The 22442-nt window shown below is 43.2% G+C and overlaps 1 protein-coding gene across 1 annotated transcript in view; it reads left to right on the forward strand.

Moving 5' to 3' along the window:
• Positions 1-22442, forward strand: part of LOC126424843 (mediator of RNA polymerase II transcription subunit 1-like) — an 867028-nt gene that overhangs the window by 257299 nt on the left and 587287 nt on the right. Inside the window, exon 3 of the mRNA XM_050087650.1 lies at positions 20655-20757. Coding sequence (XP_049943607.1) covers positions 20655-20757 — 103 coding nt within the window. The remainder of the gene's footprint in view (positions 1-20654; positions 20758-22442) is intronic.

A 22442-nucleotide genomic window follows, 5' to 3' on the forward strand; every position in this document is an offset into this window, starting at 1 on the left:
GATTGGAATATATGCAGCAGATAATTGAGGACGTAGGCTGCAAGTGCTACTCTGAGATGTGAGATGAAGAGGTTGGCACAGGAGAGGAACTCGTGACGGACTGCATCAAACAACTCAGAAGACCGATGAAAAAATAGATAAGTAAATAAATTAAATTGAAGTAAAAATATCCTGTGAAACCCAACTGGCACTTTTCTCACATGACAGTCTGAAATCCATGGATCAAAGCAGTCAGGTAGATGAAGTACTTCTTGATTTTCGAAAAGCATTTGACTCAGTACCACAGCCACGCTCACTGCCAAAAGTTCGATCATATGGGGTATTAAGTGAAAGTTTTTACTAGATTGTGACCTTTTCGTTGGGAGGACGCAGCGTGTCTTCGTCAGATGTGGAAGTAACTTCGGATGTGCCGCAGGAAAGTTTGTTGGGACCCTTTCGGTTCACGTTGTACATTAATGACCTCAGACTATTTGCAGACGATGCAGTTCTCTATGTTGAAGTATTGTCTGGAAGAAGCTGCACAACTATTCAGTCAGATCTTGATGAGATTTCAAAGTGGTGCATAGTTGCTTTAAATGTTCAGAAATGTAGTGTTGTGCCGGCCAATTCATACAAATACCTGGGTGTAACACTTTGTAGGGATATGAAATGGAATGATCAGATAGGCTGAGTTATGGGCAAAGCAGGTGGAAAATCGTAACACGGTCCCTGACTTCAGCCGTCGCACGGACGCCAAAATGGAAAATATTGAAATAAACGATATCGGAATTGAAAAACAACTGCTATCACTTAGTAGCGGAAAAGCATGCGGACCAGACGAGATACCCTTAAGATTCTACAGTGATTATGCTAAAGAACTTGCCCCCTTTCTATCAGCAATTTATCGTAGATCGCTGGAAGAACGTAAAGTACCTAGCGACTGGAAGAAAGCGCAGGTCGTTCCCATTTTCAAGAAGGGTCATAAATCAGATGCGAATAATTATAGGCCTATTTCGCTTACGTCAATCTGTTGTAGAATAATGGAACATGTTTTGTGTTCTCGTATTATGACGTTGTTAGATAATACAAATCTCCTTCATCATAACCAACATGGATTCCGCAAACAGAGATCATGTGAAACTCAGCTCGCCCTATTTGCCCAAGAAATCCACAGTGCCGTAGACACTGGCGAGCAGATTGATGCCGTATTCCTGGACTTCAGGAAGGCATTTGATACGGTTCCGCACTTACGTTTAGTGAAAAAAATACGAGCTTACGGAATATCGGACCAGGTTTGTGATTGGATTCAGGATTTCCTAGAAGAAAGAACACAACATGTCATTCTTAACGGTTCAAAATCTGCAGATGTAGAGGTAATTTCGGGAGTACCGCAGGGAAGCGTGATAGGACCTTTATTGTTTACAATATACATAAATGACTTAGTTGACAACATCGGTAGCTCCGTGAGGCTATTTGCAGATGACACGGTTGTCTACAAGAAAGTAGCAACATCAGAAGACTCGTACGTACTCCAGGAGGACCTGCAGAGGATTAATGCATGGTGCGACAGCTGGCAGCTTTCCCTAAACGTAGATAAATGTAATATAATGCGCATACATAGGGGCAGAAATCCATTCCAGTACGATTATGCCATAGGTGGTAAATCATTGGAAGCGGTAACGACCGTAAAATACTTAGGAGTTACTATCCGGAGCGATCTGAAGTGGAATGATCACATAAAACAAATAGTGGGAAAAGCAGGCGCCAGGTTGAGATTCATAGGAAGAATTCTAAGAAAATATGACTCATCGACGAAAGAAGTAGCTTACAAAACGCTTGTTCGTCCGATTCTTGAGTATTGCTCATCAGTATGGGACCCTTACCAGGTTGGATTAATAGAAGAGATAGACATGATCCAGCGAAAAGCAGCGCGATTCGTCATGGGGACATTTAGTCAGCGCGAGAGCGTTACGGAGATGCTGAACAAGCTCCAGTGGCGGACACTTCAAGAAAGGCGTTACGCAATACGGAGAGGTTTATTATCGAAATTACGAGAGAGCACATTCCTGGAAGAGATGGGCAACATATTACTACCGCCCACATATATCTCGCGTAATGATCACAACGAAAAGATCCGAGAAATTAGAGCAAATACGGAGACTTACAAGCAGTCGTTCTTCCCACGCACCTTTCGTGAATGGAACAGGGAAGGGGGGATCAGATAGTGGTACAATAAGTACCCTCCGCCACACACCGTAAGGTGGCTCGCGGAGTATAGATGTAGATGTAGATATATTGGTGTATCGGGGGAATACTGAGGAAGTAATATCAAAGGAGACTGTTTACAAATATTGGTCAGGTGTGTGGGACCTGTACGAGATAGAATTGGCACGGGCAGCACGAATGAGGTCAGGTTTGTTTGACCCTCGGGAGAATGTCACCGAGATGTTGCAAGGACTGAACTGGCTCTCCATACGTGTATCGAACGAGGAAAAGGACGTCACTGGAACGAGGAAAAGCCCTAATAACTGGTACAATGGAACGCCGCTCCCATACGTTTCACAGTGGTTCACAGAATATAGATGTACATGTGGATTCTCAGGGTGCGTGTGAGCCGTGAGCAGATACTTTCGGAGTATATTGGCTGAGAATTTCACAGATTTTTGTACGGGCCTAAATTTCACAGGGCGCACTTTTGATGCGTTGTTGTTGTTATGGTCTTCAGTCCTGAGACTGGTTTGATGCAGCTCTCCATGCTACTCTATCCTGTGCAAGCTTCTTCATCTCCCAGTACCTACTGCAACATACATCCTTCTGAATCTGCTTAGTGTATTCATCTCTTGGTCTCCCTCTACTATTTTTACCCTCCACGGTGCCCTCCAATGCTAAATTTGTGATCCCTTGATGCCTCAAAATATGTCCTACCAATCGATCCCTTCTTCTAGTCAAGTTGTGCCACAAACTTCTCTTCTCCCCAATCCTATTCAATACCTCCTCATTAGTTACGTGATCTACCCACCTTATCTTCAGCATTCTTCTGTAGCACCACATTTCGAAAGCTTCTGTTCTCTTCTTGTCCAAACTAGTTATCGTCCATGTTTCACTTCCATACATGGCTACACTCCATACAAATACTTTCAGAAACGACTTCCTGACACTTAAATCGATACTCCATGTTAACAAATTTCTCTTCTTGAGAAACGCTTCCCTTGCCATTGCCAGTCTACATTTTATATCCTCTCTACTTCGACCATCATCAGTTATTTTACTCCCTAAATAGCAAAACTCTTTTACTACTGTAAGTGTCTCATTTCATAATCTAATTCCCTCAGCATCACCCGACTTAATTTGACTACATTCCATTATCCTCGTTTTGCTTTTGTTGATGTTCATCTTATATCCTCCTTTCAAGATACTGTCCATTCCGTTCAACTGCTCTTCCAAGTCCTTTGCTGTCTCTGACAGAATTACAATGTCATCGGCGAACCTCAAAGTTTTTACTTCTTGTCCATGAATTTTAATACCTACTCCGAATTTTTCTTCTGTTTCCTTTACTGCTTGCTCAATATACAGATTGAATAACATCGGGGAGAGGCTACAACCCTGTCTCACTCCTTTCCCAACCACTGCTTCCCTTTCATGCCCCTCAACTCTTATAACTGCCACCTGGTTTCTGTACAAATTGTAAATAGCCTTTCGCTCCCTGTATTTTACCCCTGCCACCTTCAGAATTTGAAAGAGAGTATTCCAGTTAACATTGTCAAAAGCTTTCTCTAAGTCTACAAATGCTAGAAACATAGGTTTGCCTTTTCTTAATCTTTCTTCTAAGATAAGTCGTAAGGTCAGTATTGCCTCACGTGTTCCAACATTTCTACGGAATCCAAACTGATCTTCCCCGAGGTCGGCTTCTACCAGTTTTTCCATTCGTCTGTAAAGAATTCGCGTTAGTATTTTGCAGCTGTGACTTATTAAACTGATAGTTCGGTAATTTTCACATCTGTCAACACCTTCTTTCTTTGGGATTGGAATTATTATATTCTTCTTGAAGTCTGAGGGTATTTCGCCTGTCTCATACATCGTGCTCACCAGATGGTAGAGTTTTGTCATGACTGGCTCTCCCGAGGCCATCAGTAGTTCTAATGGTTTTGATATATCTGGCCAAAAAGTAGAGTTTAGGAGAAGAGGTTTGGAGAAAAATACGACGCGACCTGATAGTCCCAGAAGACGTTCACCTTCAGTGTAACCAGAGTCTAACGTAAGAGTCGCGACACTTCACCTCGATCTTGTTGCCTACTGCGCCAGCAACGCGCCAACCGACCAGCAAGTTAAAACTGATGCGTTCGGGGCGATCGTGAAAGCGAAAGTGAACAGCGCGTTTGTTTATTTTGGTTTGTACAGTGGCTTTTACAAACGGGAGTATAGCGTAGCGCAATAAATGCAGCAACAACAACAAGAAGATTCCATATATCTTTTTTTTTTTTTTTTTTAGGTTTCCTAAGGATCCTGAGAGGTATATACCATCATGTTACTAAACTGCATCGTCAGGATTCGCTTGCAAATTACATGTATATTGATGATAAATGTTTCGTTTTAGGAGTAGCAAATGCCTAGTGAATAGCAGAGGAAAAGATATTATGAAAATTTGACCCTGTCAACGTTTATAATAATGATAAGTTTTATCCGCTACATGTCGAACAAAACCAGTTCAAGAATGCAGACAATAATAAACTCGTGTGGAATGTAGTTCACCAAATTGTTTGACATTCCAAATACGCCACCTCAAAAAAATGGTTCAAATGGCTCTGAGCACTATGGGATTTAACTTCTGAGGTCATCAGTCCTCTAGAACTCAGAACTACTTAAACCTAAATAACCTAAGGACATCACAAACATCCATGTCCGAGGCAGGATTCGAACCTGCGACCGTAGCGGCCGCGCGGTTCGAGACTGTAGCGTCTAGAACCGCTCGGCCACTCCGGCCGTACGCTACCTCAACTGACGATGCAGAGCAGACCGCCAGAAAGTTTCGACAGTCCGTCTAAACTGTAAAACACTTCTATGGCACAAAAGCAGTCAGTTCAACTCTCCGTATATCAGTGCCAGATTCATCTGAATCGTAAACACAGACCTGCTTTGGCGATAAAGTGGTAAAATTAAGTGCAGTTATTCGTATTTTGGAAAAGCGTGTGGAGTATCAGAATGTGCAAACCACTAGACTTCGTGCAAAACTGTTATGGGACAAGGAAAGTGCCTGTCATTTTAAGTACAGGCAGCAACAGAAACTGTACGAGAAGGATCAAGTGAAGAAGGACAAACAAATTTTGAAGACTATTGGATCCCAATATTTTTTTTTTTTAAAAAAAAAAAAGATGCCCTTGGCTTGTTGTTAAACCAGATTAGCATGCCATCAGCAAGATGGAGAGACAAAACTAAGCTGTTTGCTCTAAATTTATTATAGTACAGCACTCAGGCATAAAGATTTTGTCAGAATGTTGTATGTTTCCATCAGGGTGCACATTACAGAGATATGTGGAAGGCATACAAATAAAATGTGGGGTAAGTGACAATATGTTCCACCTTTTAAAGCAGGATCTGATACTGTGCATATGTCACTGAAAAGTCTCTAACGGCAAATATACATATGACACCACTTCTGCGTTATTGGCCTTGAGGACTTGGGTTTTACACTCATATTTCTCCCGCTGTTTGGCAGTTGCTTGTCCCACTTAGAATAATATGAAGATGAAGGTCTTACTTGTGGCAACAGGCGACAATGACTAAAACACACTAGGCCTATGGAACGACAAATGGAGCGTCGATCCCTTTTGCATGCGGAGGTACATGTCTGTGCTTCTTATGTGTGAATCTATGTGTCTATATTCCGTTGATATCAACGTGGTGAGCTGCCGTTCTGTCCAACGTCACAAGTGTTTCTTCACGAATGTGTTGTAACTTGCCGCTGTATTCATGAGTTATATCCCAACTTGCGCTTATTTTAGAATCATTTTAGAAACATCTGTGTCTTCTGATATTACACAAACTCTTGGAAGCAAAAAAAATAATTCAAATATTTCGTAAATCACGTAGGAAATGGATGCATAACAAATACTATGCTTACGACGCATCTGAAGTTCTCCTTTCTCGCCGATTGGAGCGCTAGTGTCGCTCCAGCTGTCGAACGGTAACGTTCGCGACCATGGAGGTAAGAATAAGGGGAGATGGCGCTACGTATCCCAGCCGTACTACGTTTTGAAGCCATGGGGGCGTGGCTCGCTGCCATGACACACTGACCAAAACATTGCCAGTGTGCTATAGCGCTGCGTGTATAACAGTCGCTAATTGCACCATATACGCATGTAACGTCATCAGATTGGTTGTTTCAAAGTTTTTGTTTAAAATAAAATCTCGCAAAGGCGAAATTCCGCGTTTCTTCTGATTAAAAATAGTTTTTAATGTAATATTACGAATAGCTAGCCTTCAATGTAAACGATAAAATTTTGTTAATTCAGTAATAAACGTGTATCACAAACTAAATAATAGAAACTGAAAACTAAGTTAGCTATACCCTCCCTCCAAAGCCCCATAAATACATCTTGTTTGTAGTGCGTACTGGGACATTTCAGTTACGTTACACTACTGGGAAACACTGTTCATTACCACCAATATTTACTGAAATACGGTACACAGAATGGCAAATCTACACAGTGTCCTGTTTAGGCCTATACTTTACGCCAGTTAATGTAGTGTTAGCTTTTAATTTGGTACATGATGAAGACAAAGTGAGTTACTCAACACTTCGATTATCGGCGATACGTACGTATTATACTGAAACGTGAACATGAAAACTAAGAATTTAATTCTTTGAATCAACATACCTTTTGCAAATGTTTTGGGTGTGTAGGGAAAACTGATGCTACAGCATTTTCTCGGAGCCTTACTGTTGAAAGGGAAGTTCGGTCTATGTCCTCTTCTCGGAAATGCTGAGAACATACAGAGCTCCATTTAGACGCACGCCAATTCTTCCTCCTCACGGTATTCTCCCACAGAGCTTTCCGACTTTCATTTTTAGGAAATCTATAAAATCATACAGGAGAAAAACACGCTATAGTACAAGTACCGCTGTAGCACACGTTCATTCACAATGAAGTTGTAAAATCACACTTAACGAGACAACTTACACATGAAATGTTATTCCCTTCGATTTCGCATCACAATCAGAACGATTCGTACATCCGAACACCACACAAGTCACCATAATAGCGCAAAATCCTTCCAAAAGCGAGCGACAAGCCTATGCACACACGCTTACAGCAGCAATGTTTTGGTCGGATTGAGATGGCTACCCTCGGCTTCACATAGCTTCACAGCTGTGACGTCACGGCGTCTCCCTCTATTCTTACCTCCATGGTCGCGACTGTTGTTAGACTGTGGTGTGACAGTAGTCAGAGCAGTAGTGGTGGGGAGCTCGTGAATGAGTCGTTCAAATGAACGCTTCACTCCAGTGAAGTGTGAACTAACCACTCAATTTCAATGAACTGGTACTTCAAACTCTCCACAGATAGCACACTCCACACTTTTTTTCTAGTTCGTTCACTCACTCTCTTCCCCTCTCCCTCTCCCACTACATTGGCGCTACGTCACTCATTCTCCCTTCACTTCAGTCCTCCCTCTACTGCCTGTCGACGAATCGCGCGGTGAAATACACTTACAACAACAGTTGCGCTTTGCTTTCCCATCACCTAAATCGGCGAAGAAACCCCAAATTTCACTACTTCTACGCGATCGCGAGTTGCTAGCCATTGTATAAGCGTGAACAGACACAAAAATTGCTTTCCGAATAAAATAAAGAGGGATTTTACCTGAAATCGTACCAATGACTACAGGTGACAGTTTACGTTTTGAATTGAGAGGGTTATTATTCTCAACAAAAATAAAATCTACAGGAAAACTTCTGAATAATTACTTAACGTAGGTATATAAACTTTGTGGTTCAAAAATGGTTCAAATGGCTGAGCACTATGGGACTCAACTGCTGAGGTCATTAGTCCCCTAGAACTTAGAACTAGTTAAACCTAACTAACCTAAGGACATCACAAACATCCATGCCTGATGCAGGATTCGAACCTGCGACCGTAGCGGTCTTGCGGTTCCAAACTGCAGCGCCTTTAACCGCACGGCCACTTCGGCCGGCGAAACTTTGTGACAGTGGTAAACATACTCATTCTATTTTGGATTAAATTTTAAAAGGAACATAAAATTGGACTTAATTTCGTTAGTAGCCCTAGTTTTCAGTCCATAAACACAACAAATAAGGTTTCACTTGGCAGATGAAGACTCTTTTTCGCGCTTCATGAAAAAATGTCGAGTAAGGTTAAGCGTAATACCTTCTTTATATGTGACAGGCTTCTCTGTTTATGTTTCCTTTGTCCCCTTCGACCATGCTGTATTTAAGTTACCTCAGACGCTGTAAGACGCAAAACGTTACGTGGACGTTACTTCATAGTTCGGCCATCTGTTGGTAAAATTATGAAGTATTACGAAGCTTTATTGTACGAGCGATGCGAAGCGAGCGTAGCCGCGGCTGAGCCGCGAACTGGACAACTTCGCCAGGCTTCCGTACTTCATGAATGAACTACTTCATTTGAACGCTTCACGGCAAAGAGTGAAATGAATGAAGTACTTCACGGGAATGAACGAGTTCGACCCATCTCTACAGAGCAATGGCTTGCTGCGAGCGGTCGCAGCTGTTGGCAGCCCTGGCGAGTCTGGGCTTCCCCCAGGTGAGCTAACGACTGGCGGCCCCTCCCTCTCAGGCAGAGGCAGAGGTCGGACGGACGCTCGAGGGGCCGGCAGGTAGGCAGTCGCTCCTCGCGCACCTGCTTTGCTTTGCTTTTGTCCGCAGCCTTTCACTCTCGGCTGCATCTGCTCTCTCTACAGCCCAACCGTCAGAAGCTCCGCTCCACTTCTCTGCGTCACGGAATTCAACACACGGACACCGAGCGGAACCCGATGCGCGGTCTCAGAGGTACGGGTAGTTCGCTACACGAGGTTCATTTGAGCAGTTGTCAGCGGGCCCACACCCATTCGCAGAGCTGAAGTCTCGTATGAGCAGCGCCTTCTCCCGCTTCTGACTACTTGGAGTGTGGCTGTTGGCTGTATCAACAGCAGCTGCAAGCAGACAAATGCCGCCTGGAAAAATCTTTCTGGCACGCCAACGCTGCCAGATTCGCACATATGCAGAGCATTCTGAGTTGTGAGAGGGATAGATAGTCTCCATGAAACGTGGGACTTAGGGAAAGCAGGAAAAGGTGTGGAAAGGGCCTAATCAGTTACCGTTGGCTGCACAGTAAACACATACACTTTATTTAAGGAAATAATTTTTTTTAAACAATCATTTTTTTTTAATAAAGAATTGACTGTAACACACACAGGTGCGTTTCTGGATGAGGTATCGAATATATTGCTGCCCCCTACTTATACCTCTCGAGGCGATCACGAATGTAAAATTAGAGAGATTAGAGCGCGCACGGAGGCTTTCTGGGAGTCGTTCTTCCCGCGAATCATATGCGACTGGAACAGGAAAGGGAGGTAATGACAGTGGCACGTGAAGTGCCCTCCGCCACACACCGTTGGGTGAATTGCGCAGTATAAATGTAGATATAGATGATGGCTGAAGGCCTTATTAAGAAAGAATTCAAAATTATTTGTTGGCTGAAGGCCACAAGCAGTACTTCAGAACAATTAGTGGCTGAAGGCCTCAATTACAAATGAGGAAGACAATTACACGTTAGTAAATACCAAAATAATTTTAAAACAATAAAAATTGACTGTAATACAAGCTACACTGGCGGCTGAAGGTCTTATCAAGAAGAATTCAAATCATTTCTCGGCTGAAGGCCACAAGCAATAGAAATAATTTAAACAAAAGATTATTTTTAAACAATTGACACAATCAGACCAAATAAAGAAGGGAGTGATCCACAGACAGTGCTCCAAGGATCGACCTGAGAAAAAGTCCCTACAGCTGCGTAAGCGGTGAGACAGGCAGCCAAGAGTTCTGCTCTCGTAACAGGATGGCAACCTAAACTAGGGACAGTTTAAACGCCAATCAATCCACTTACTAAAACCACCTAACGTGTGATAATCAGTACGACGATGCATTAATTCAAGTGATGGCAAAGTGACAGACACCACTGCGTCTTCAGAATCCGGTGTTTAAAACATCGGAAGGCAGAAGGAACCAGGAACCACTACAACCATGGTAGACAAAAGAAACCACAATCCAAACCGCAATCAAGGAGGCTGTCGAACTGCACGTCATACCGAACAGCATCGGCAAGACGAGGAAAAGTACACTGCCGCAAAAGTACACTAACCTCCAGGGCAGGTAACTGGGGCGTTAGCGGCCAATAGGCAGTTGCCGGTTGCAATTCACCAATAATAACACAAAATTCAAAACTAATAACAAGCAGGAGAAGACGACTAATAGATTCTGCCAACTCAACACGCTCAACTTGTTGCTGTTCATCTCAAAGCAACACTCGAGCAGCAACGCACGAACAAACGGAATGATCACCAAATAGTGGAGGTTTCTACATCTACATCAACATTTATACTCCGCAAGCCACCCAACGGTGTGTGGCGGAGGGCACTTTACGTGCCACTGTCATTACCTCCCTTTCCTGTTCCAGTCGCGTATGGTTCGCGGGAAGAACGACTGTCTGAAAGCCTCCGTGCGCGCTCTAATCTCTCTAATTTTACATTCGTGATCTCCTCGGGAGGTATAAGTAGGGGGAAGCAATATATTCGATACCTCATCCAGAAACGCACCCTCTCGAAACCTGGCGAGCAAGCTACACCGCGATGCAGAGCGCCTCTCTTGCAGAGTCTGCCACTTGAGTTTATTAAACATCTCCGTAACGCTATCACGGTTACCAAATAACCCTGTGACGAAACGCGCCGCTCTTCTTTGGATCTTCTCTATCTCCTCCGTCAGACCGATCTGGTACGGATCCCACACTGATGAGCAATACTCAAGTATAGGTCGAACGAGTGTTTTGTAAGCCACCTCCTTTGTTGACGAACTACATTTTCTAAGGACTCTCCCAATGAATCTCAACCTGGTACCCGCCTTACCAACAATTAATTTTATATGATAATTCCACTTCAAATCGTTCCGTACGCATACTCCCAGATATTTTACAGAAGTAACTGCTACCAGTGTTTGTTCCGCTATCATATAACCATACAATAAAGGATCCTTCTTTCTATGTATTCGCTGCTGAGTTAATGTTCACTCAACTCAAACATCTTGGATCCGGTGGACGACGAGGTTGCCGCCCCCGCAACTGCAGCCCCTCGATCTGGCAATGCCTGCCTGCCACCAGCGGTCCCGGCATGGCCTTACGCTGCCGAACCTCTCTGCTACTCCGTCCCAACCGAACTACTCACACACCTCACCCAGAAAAACACCTCACATCCTTCCAAAGATAGTACGGGTACTAGATATCGATAAACGCTGGTGCTGCCACTCGTGGCCAGACAACGCTAGCAAACGTAGTGGCGCCAGTAGACAGAAGAAGAAAACGAGACGCCACTATACCTATTACGCGATGCCAACCTACCAGCAGCACCAACACAAGCCGCACACAGCTGACTCCATGTGTCCCATGTTTACGTTTCGTGATTCTGCTGTTTTCTCTTCGTTTACAGGTCTTACAACAAATTGAAAAACAGAGAGAGAGGAGAGGCGGGGGGGGGGGGGGGGGGGGGGGTTTCGGAGGTGATATGTATACGTGAATACGATAAACCTCTTGCCTCAAAAATATCTCTCTCTTTCATACCTCCTCTGTGTTACCACAGATGACGTGTCAGTGATCTCATTTGTGCTAAGATTGCGGTACACGCGAGCTGCCTGTTTGCTTCCACCGCCCTGAGTGGATTGCGTAAGTTCTAACAAATGTTCATCAACCTGCAGTCTTCTACGAGGTGTCGCTAGAAAAAAACCGGACTAGTACTGGTGAAACAATAAAACGAATGCAATAAGGCTGAAAGTCGCGTGGCCTGTCACGTGACTCTCGCTCCGCCTACTGCTCGAGTTTCATCTGCCTCCTGCACTCAGTCTGCCCGTGGCGTCTGTTTTAAGTAGTTGACGTTTTGTCTGTGCGTCGGAAAATGTTGAGTGTACAGAAAGAACAGCGTGTTAACATCAAATTTTGTTTCAAACTAGGAAAATCTGCAAGTGAAACGTTCGTAATGTTACAACAAGTGTACGGCGATGATTGTTTATCGCGAACACAAGTGTTTGAGTGGTTTAAACGATTTAAAGATGGCCGCGAAGACACCAGTGATGACACTCGCACTGGCAGACCATTGTCAGCAAAAACTGATGCAAACATTGAAAAAATCGGTAAACTTGTTCGACAAGATCGCCGTTTAACAATCAGAGCAGTGTCTGAGTTAACAGGAGTTGACAAGGAAAGTGTTAGGCAGATTCTTCATGAAAGTTTCAACATGAACAAAGTGTGTTCAAAAATGGTTCCAAAGTGTCTCACAATTGAACAGAAGGAACGCCGAAGAATGATTTGTTCTGACATCCTGGAAAACGTTGAAAGTGATCCCACCTTCTTACAAAATGTTATTACTTGCGATGAATCGTGGTTTTTTACTTACGATCCCGAAACTAAACGCCAATCGATGCATTGGAAAACTCCTGGTTCTCCACGACAAAAAAAAGCACGAATGTCAAAATCGAAATTCAAGACAATGATGATTGTTTTTTTGACATCAAAGGGATTGTGCACATTGATTGGGTACCAGAGGGACAAACAGTGAATCAGCATTACTACATTAGCGTCCTGGCTACCCTACGTGAGCGAGTACGGAGAAAACGGAACGATTTGTGGAGAAAAAAGTCATGGATCCTTCACCAAGACAATGCCCCAGCTCACAGTGCGTTGTCAGTGAAGACGTTTTTGGCAAAACACAACATTCCCATCTTAGATCATCCACCCTACTCACCTGATTTGGCCCCCTGTGACTTTTTTCTTTTCCCTAAAGTCAAGTCAGCTTTGAAAGGAACTAGATTTGAGACTGTTGAAGCAGTAAAAGAAAAAGCGACGGAAGTAATGTATGGACTTACCGAAAATGATCTGCAGCATTGCTATGAACAGCGGAAAATTCGTATGGAGCGGTGTAGAGACCGAGGAGGAGAGTACATTGAAGGAGATAACATGAAATTGTAAATAATTGTAAATAAATGTTTTTTCCAGCATCAGTCCGGTTTTTTTCTAGCCGCACCTCGTATAGTTGTTGTCCCCTGTGCAGAAAACAGCTCGTAGGTCGTGATTCCGTTATGTTGAGGCTGTAACAAATTCTTAGCGAGTAACTGTTGTTTTAGAAATAAATTTCCAATCATCTTGTTGATACAGGTTGCGACTCGCTTTTAATTAGACTACACAATTACATTCCTGTTTTAGATTCCCAAATGATTTCTATTCTTCAATAAATTAATGAGCTGCATATTTCCGTAAATTAGTATCACACTGTTCTCAACTATATGTCAGAATAACCATACTATGCTAATAAAGTTTTAACTAATACTGACTGTGGCAAACTATATGTCTGTCTTCCGACACTACCAAACCAGCTCTCCAGCTCTGATCTTACAGCCGAACCACTTCGCCCGCCATCCAAGTTTTCGCGGTCCGAAGATCACCGAAGTGCTCCGTCTGCCTTTTCGTGTAGCAGTTGTTTAATATTCTGCTGGTTATTAATACTAGTGAAATAATATAACGATAGCACGCTATTGAGAGACGCTTTTTTCTGAAATACAAGTAAATACGATGTTTAGTTTTTCTAATATTAATAAGAGAAGTTTATCATTCTGACGCACAACTTCGGTACGCAGCAGCCAATCGCGGAGAAGAACCACAATTTAGGCGGTGTTTCCCACGATACCCGTCCCGAACAAAGCATCTGTCATCGGTACCTCACACCACATAACGTCGTCTCACCACTTCTGCCTTCTTAACTGCCCTTAGCAGAGTTTCTGAATATGATGGCTGCAAAGCCAGAAATATTACACTCTCAAGTAAAATGAAGACAAAAAAACGGATTTCTTTAGCTGGGTACTATCAGATGTATTAAAATAGATTCACATAATCACGGCAGACCAAATATGTTATTAGTTTCCGTTTTCTGACTTTATTTTATTTCCACATTATTAGCAATCAAACATGAACCGTCTTGCAGAAAAATGAAGTTTTTTTGTCGTTTTGCCGAACAAATTTGTCTCTTATTAATGATTTCCGCAGGGGAAGTCAATTCACTTAAAACGAAGTGTATCATTCCGCATTATACGCTAGTTTCAACTCTATGCTCAATCTGAAGTCCAGATTTTCATTTTATGGTACGTATGGCATTATGCCATAACAAAAAATCAAACGTGAGATGATACAATACTGCCGCTCCAACAAAATTGGCATCCCGAAAACCACACTGAAAAGATTATTGCCGGGTATTTCAGTGTGAATCTAGATATACGAATGTGCACTTTACACGTTTTAGTATGGTTTACAAAATTCCGATGCTCTTAGCGTGTTCGAATCCTGCCTCGGGCATGGATGTGTGTGATGTCCTTAGGTTAATTAGGTTTAAGTAGTTCTAAGTTCTAAGGGACTGATAACCTCAACAGTTAAGTCCCATAGTGCTCAGAGCCATTTGAACCATTTTTTTAGCGTGTTCTCTTATGTCCTGTTTCTTTTACGACGTAATTTGAGATCTCTTAATACTATATACTTAGAGACATACGTAAATGTTCAATTGAAGATGAGTACAGAGGCAAATTTGGCCAGTAATGCCTAATAAAATATTTTGTTTCAAATATATTCGAAGCTTCAGTATAATTTTACATATCTACCTTCCCTGAAACTCCAAATATTTCGATTACAAGACATCTTTCAACGCTTGCCTGGTACCTCTTCTAGGCTTGGCGTTATTTCTTAATTTGTGCTGTTTACATCTTTAATTTACAGAATGTCATTCCTTGGCAAATTTTAGATTGGTAGCAAACAGTATTTTATCATTGTAACTTCCCACATGGCTTTATATTTGTTCCTACACAGTTTGAAATAGTCTGGTGTATGCAAACAACAGATTTTTTTCATATTGCAAGAAATTTGTATTCTTTCTCTCTAGCTTTTTGCAGTACTGTGTAGAAGTAAATGTCATTGGAATACTACATAACAGTTGTGTTGTCACCGCCAGACACCACACTTGCTAGGTGGTAGCTTTAAATCGGCCGCGGTCCATTAGTACATGTCGGACCCGCGTGTCGCCACTGTCAGTGATCGCAGACCGAGCGCCACCACACGGCAGGTCTCGAGAGACGGACTAGCACTCGCCTCAGTTGTACGGACGACTTTGCTAGCGACTACACTGACGAAGCCTCGCTCCTTTGCCGAGCAGATAGTTAGAATAGCCTTCAGCTAAGTCCATGGCTACGACCTAGCAAGGCGCCATTAGCCTTACATAGCAATTGATACTTATCGTATAAAGCATGTCTCATCAAGAACGATGTATACAACAAGGATGGATTAAAGTTAAGTATTCCAAAAGCTACGTACTTTTCTTTGTAGCATTCATTACGTATCCTGTTTCAGACCTCACGCCGTCCTTCGTGTGTTTATAGCGTGCATTGCGGTCCCCTCAAATCACACTGTGTCGGCACTTCTGTCGACCCATCAACAGTATTGCAGGGTACAAAAAAAAAAAACCTGTGTAAGTCACCACGTAGCAAAATATTTGGATCTTTGAGCTGTAGAGTCTGGTTTTAAAAAGAATATTATGCCAACAACTGCTTCCTTATGTTAAATTCCTTATCTGGATAGAATATGATAAAACAGTTGTCCTCGTGTTCTTGCGGTAGCGTTCCCGCTTCCCGCGCACGGGGTCCCGGGTTCGATACCCGGCGGGGTCAGGGATTTTCCCTGCCTTGAGATGGCTGGGTGTTGTTGTGTTGTCTTCATCGTCATCATTCATCTCCATTACGGTCGGAGGAAGACAATGAAAAACCAACTCCGCTACGACCTTGCCTAATCGGCGGTGCGGGTCTCCCGCATAGTTCCCTGCGCTCCACGGAGTATGGGACCACCTCCTCATCACATACAATTACTCAACACGTACTCTCTGAACAACATGCCGCGGTCCTGCACGTGGTCACGTGATCCCGCAGTACGCACGAAAATCCAGATGTGGCGAGAACCGTAATGAGGAGAGCGAACACACTGCATGAGCTCCCGGCGTCATCGTAGCTGCGCATGCGCAGTAACGCCTGTTTTCTGGCGTTCTCTCACAACTGCTCCAATGATCCCTACTTTCACACCAGTAATGCATTCGTGAATCCGAAGACTGTTTTGAACGGCACTAGGCAAAGGGTTGGTGAGGCAAATGCTTCGACAGTGTCGCGATCAATTCTGTATTTATTTCTGCTGTTGCTTCGTCTTTAATCACCTCACTGTCGTCCATTTTATAGTTTTCACGTTCCGGACTACATCGCACGTCCAAGGGGCCCATCTGATGGTGAATTTACTATGGCACTTTTGACAATTTTACACAGGATCTGCAAGGACGACGCACACATGCAGTTATTTTAGATAATTCGTGTAGGCGTAGTTATACATTTCTGACTTGTCAGTCTGGGCAATCTGCAATGTATATTAATGGAGGAAACCATGACATGCAAAGGTCGCGAAAAAATCAGTTTATTGCATAATCGGTTTCGACAGAGCTATGCTGTTGTAATTCAAAAGCATAAGATCCGATGACGACAGTGTAGCTGTGTCGAAACTGGCCATCAAATAAAATGTTTTTTTAGCGATCTTAGCTTGTGAAGGATTCTTCAGTTGCCAGTTCATGTAGTGTTATAACCGGCTTTTTTGCTTTCTTGTCCTGAACCATATAGTTTCCTGTGCTGTCCTTCTTCTAAGGCACTTGGACACAGTAGGGGTGCTACCTTGTAACTTGATTATGGTTACAGTCGATAGTAGTAGGACAAAGTTTGTACCAACCCACGTTGCATTGCTGCCAGATTTATTCAAGATGGTGGATCCAAGATGACGGCGATAGATGTGGCAACTTCACAATGACATCATGGTGGGAAGTTCAAATTTTGGCGGGAAAATAGGTAAATTGGGCTATATCCACTAACCTAACACCCTCCCCTCCCTCATCTCGCCACCTATCTCAGAAAATGGCGGGAACTTCAAATCCCAGTAGGACAATGCAACTGATCATGCCTACCTCCACTAACCTAATAAAACTGCAAGAAAAATAGGTCACTTGGGATACCTCCACTGACCTGTCATCCGACAGCCACCTCTTCCTAGGAAATGATGGGGAAAGGACTCAGCCTGTACTGAGCTCTTGGATAGGAGGGACTGTACTTTATTTATTTTGGAACAATTTATTTAGGAACGGATTTGACATAGTATATTTATTACACTGATACAAAACACTCGCCCTGACGGACTTGGGGTCACAATACACAGCATACAGACCTGCAGACTACTCGTAAATCACCGAAATAATGTAGTATACTGATTTACAGACATATAAACAACTTGAAATTACCGAAATAATGCAGTACACTAATGTGCAGACATGAAAACAACTCGTAAATTACCGAAATAATGCATTGCAGAGCCCACAGACCTGCAAACTACTCGTAAATTATCAAAATAACGAATGTAAATGGCTCTGCAAACACGCTCGCCAATTGTAAACTGTCGAAATAATGCAGTACAGGGATGTACAGACACGCAAACAACTCGTAAATTATCAAAAAATAGTGCATATGAAAGGGTCTGCAAACACACACACAATGTTTAACAGCCAAAAATAATGCTCTGCACAAACATTCAGTGCACGTAAAAATACTTTCGAACTATTGTCAACCGTCATGCAACAGCGAACTGTTCCAACATGCTCATGTGCCGCTGCAAGCCACTACCGGACAGGCGCTTTTCAGGGCCAGCCAGATGCAAGCCAGCACCAGGGCTCCAGCCATTGCTCTCACGCTGCTGCCACTTAAAGCAAACAGGTGAAAGTCACGTCTGTTTTCAGGTAGACAGTTAGAATTCTTCAAGTGTTATACTGACATCACATGTCTATGTCACTGGATGTGCATGTGGTCACCTAACCACCGTGGCAGGCGCAATGACGTATAGCTGTGAGCCCAATTCCAAGAGAGATGTTTACATAGTGGCTCACCCTTGCAGATGCAGCTAAATGGTTCTCAACGTTATACTGATGTCACAGGTCGAGCTATAGAAATCTGTTCCAATGCGTCCCAGAATAGCTCAGGGTGCATTGTTCCTAGCAATCCTAATGGGACATGCGAGCTGCATCTAGCCGCGCACGTGTTTATCTGCCAAGCATGGCTAACACATCATCACAAAATGTTCGTGTAGCGAATCAGCATCACAGGCACATCTAAAAGGTTCTAGATGTTATAGTGATGTCACATGGCTATGTAAATAAGAGCCAAGTCGATCTCTCGGAAATTGTAAAGTGTTGCAGAAATAGTTAACAGTCGCTTTTGTAGGAGCTTTCATGATGTCTCAGTTTGCCCACATGGAAATTCTTGTCATACCATAATAACGCCAAATGCATTCCTCCCGATGGTCCTAACATGGCACCCCATCCATCATGTGTTACTCTTGCTGGAAATCGTTAACTCCTCTTTCAACAAACATCTCCAAAATGCAAACGCTCTCACCGCTATGTAGATGCTCCTACATCCTTGCACAAAACATGTCTTGTGAATGAAGGGAACATTATGATTGTCTCTTACTGAATTTAACAGTCAAATTACTGATGCCACCTGTGCGGAAAAACTGTCCGCCTTTTTTTTTTTTTTTTTCTTTCTACAGACGAGACTTTCAGCGGCGAAACTATTTTGTACAGATCGCCATATTGCACTGTCAATTAAACCCTACAAAACTGACCTACAGATCGTCAAATATGGAAAACTCTTACACAATTACAGTGCTCTGCCACTGAGGATGGAAGATTGAGTGATAGAGCATGAAACCGATCTCCAAATTAACAATATATCACCCTGCACCGAGTCGATGTAGTACACATACAATTCATATCCTATGCCATAAAAAAATCGTCCCTTTTGCATCATTCATATAGCTATCAACTGCCAGACACTCTTACATATACCGCAAAGACAGACAGCATCATATACACTCCTCACAGCACAACATATTTTCCCGCAGCTGACGGTCACAAGTCATCCACTTCCCATACGTGACCAGAAAACCCTCAGTGGACCAAAGTTGCTCTACAAACTGTTGTACAAACACAGGCTCGTTTCCCCTTGGCACAAAGGCAACATCATTTCTGGTCCCGATCTGCTTGCTTGCTAGGTTACTACACCAATCTCCAGACTCTGGGACTAGAAGAACACATGTATTTTCACATGGTTTGCCAGAATATTATACCATATACATGATGCTTCTTGATATCAAGCACACAGCAATATCGCTTGCATAGCAGTATCATTTGTGCAATATAATTCTGAAGATTTAGACTGGAAATAATTCTCTGGAAACCCAAAACTTTAGCGAGGTGGAGCGTGCTGCAAACCACTGTGTAACTAGAAACTTTTCATAGAAACTCGAAAAAAATAGAGGAAACATATTTCCAGTCATGAATACCGATTTCGATGATGTAACAGATTCCAAATCAACCCTATAATTTTCAAAGTCAGCTAATGTTTCTGTTATGTCTAGAGAACCGGAAAATATGTCTTCCACGTGTCCTTCACCTGCTAGATGCGCACACCACAATCGATGTTCTCTCAACTAAATAGAGGTGGGAAATGTGAAGAAGCAGTCAATCAGACAATTTACGTGAGAGGGAATAATGGTTCAGTGCAAACACATGTCCATATTGAATCTTCTCAAATTTCCAAGTGGTCACGAAACCTGTCCAAAACATAGTAAGTATTAATTTGCTATTCGGCTGTCTAGAGGATGACATGGTTATTTCAGCTACATTCCTGCTCCCCAACAGGCCTCTCCATTCGGAGAGCTCGTACCGTGAGCTGGAAATGTGAATCATTCCCGCCACAGGTCACTGGCGCTGCATGCCAAGCAGCAAGAGGTGTTGGTCCAGATTGTTATACACACCAACAACGTCGGCTGCAATGTCGTATATCCAAACTACACTGTTGAGCCCACTGTGATTTAAACCACCATACATATGGATGGGAATGGGCTAAAAAGAAACCTTCTGGTTAGGCAATAATATGAAACAAACTCGCAAGAATACACACCAAAATTATTGCTGTTTTCATTTTCTATTTACATACCTACCCAACAGAATGCAGCACACTATAATTTTGGATAGTTTGCTACATTTTACCAGTGAACTTGTTCCTCACACAAAAGTTATGGTTTGTATGCTTTTCCAGTAGTCATTGATGGTAAGGTAACGTATCAAGATGGAGGAAATACTTGTTGCACTGTGTAAATCAAGTTACATGAACCTATTGTAACAATATCTGTACGATATTTGCTAATACTGATCAGCTGGCACTTTAAACGTGATTTCCCTTTGCCAACTTTTTCCTCTGATGCTCGGGTTTCCGTGTTTCATTCCAGAAGAATGCCCAGCTGATACAACAGCAGCAGCAGCAGCAGCAGCAGCCGTTGTCACCCGCCAGCCCAGGGAGTCCCCCACCACCGCTGCCACCCAGAGCGCCAGGTAATCCAACCTCTGAAAGCTAAAGTTACCAGCAGGGGAGCAGTCACTGGGTGGCTTGTAAAGATTCGTGGTGAAGCAGTTTGCTGTTTGCCTGCTTCACAGTATCTCTGTCATCTAGCTCTACCACTTGTTACACGTATTCTTAGTTTTTGACAATTATTGAACTATATGAAATAAAATCGTCATAATTTCTCAATAATTTGCGTTAGGACGTTCCAACTGTACGTTTGGCTGCGGGGCATGATGGGAATTAGTATGCACGTGTATGGGTTGGCTTAGCAACAAAGTCGACAAGCATTTGGACGGGTTCGTCAATAAATTGGCGCATGTGGGGGAATGATAATACGCATTTCGCCATCGAGAAGTCTCTTCATCCTTAATGGGTGAGAATGTGGCGTGCAATGTCCAGACGCAGAATAATCAGTGCGATGTTCCTTGATGGCACAGTGACTACCGAACGTTACATGAAGGTTTTGGAAGATGATTTCATCCCCATTCTCCGCCGAGATGTGGTTGATGCAAGACGGAGCTACATCCTGTCGAAGCAGGACAGTGTTTGATACCCTGGTAAGCACTTTGGGGACCGCATTCTGTCTCTGGGATAGCCAGAGGCCACTGGCATGGTCCTCGATTGGCCGCCATACTATCCGCATCCGAACACTTGCGACTCATTTTTGTGGGGCTATATTAAAGACAAGATGTACAGCAATAACTATTTCTGAGCTGAAAACAGCCATTCAGGAAGTCTTCGAGAGTATCGATGTTCCGACACTTCAGCGGGACATGCAGAATTTCGTTGTTCGTCTGCGCCACATCATCGCCAATGATGGCAGACATATCGAACATATCATAACCTAAATCCGAATATCTGTAGTGACGTTTGCATGTTGAACAGAGTGTGTGTATGCCGTAGTTTGTAACTAATTTACGTTTGTTTCATATACTTGAATAATTGTCACCTTGTAAGTGCATTTATCACTCCTGTAAATAGGCTTCCCCGTACCTCCTATAACAAGCTAGCTAGCTGAACGGGGGAAGCACATTCTTTCATGATGCTACAGTCATCCTGTCATTGTGCTTTGGTTACAGGATACACAAGCACAATCGAAAATTGTTCTGCACATACCAAACAAGTAGACAGCCACGCTGTCACAGCATAGTGGCGATCCACTCATGAAGGAGTACAAATCGTTCACAATAATGAAACTCCCTGGCAGATTAAAACTTAGTGCCAGACAGAGACCCTGAGTGAGGACCTTTGCCTTTCGCAGGCAAGTACTCTACCGACTCACGACCTGTCCTCACAGCTTACTTCCACCAGTACCTCATCTATCACCTTCCAAACTTCACAGAAGCTCTCTTGCAAAAATTGCGGGATTAGCACTCATGGAAAAATGGATAAGACAGAGACGTGGTTTATCCGTAGCCTGGGGAATGTTCTTCCCAGAGTGAATTTTTCGCTCTGCAGTGGAGCGTGCACAGATATGAAAATTTCTTGGCAGATTAAAACTGTGTTATAGACCGAGACTCAACTGGGGATCCTTGCCTTTCGTGGATAAATCTCTACCGACTATGCCACCAAAGCAACCAAGCCATCGAAGTTACCAAGTCTTACTCTGCCAGGAAGTGTCATACCGCCGAACACTGCCGCAGAGTGAAAAATTCATTCTGCCCCACAACAACGT

This window comes from Schistocerca serialis, chromosome 10 (genome assembly GCF_023864345.2).
Source record: "Schistocerca serialis cubense isolate TAMUIC-IGC-003099 chromosome 10, iqSchSeri2.2, whole genome shotgun sequence".
NCBI classification, from domain to species: Eukaryota; Metazoa; Arthropoda; class Insecta; order Orthoptera; family Acrididae; genus Schistocerca; species Schistocerca serialis.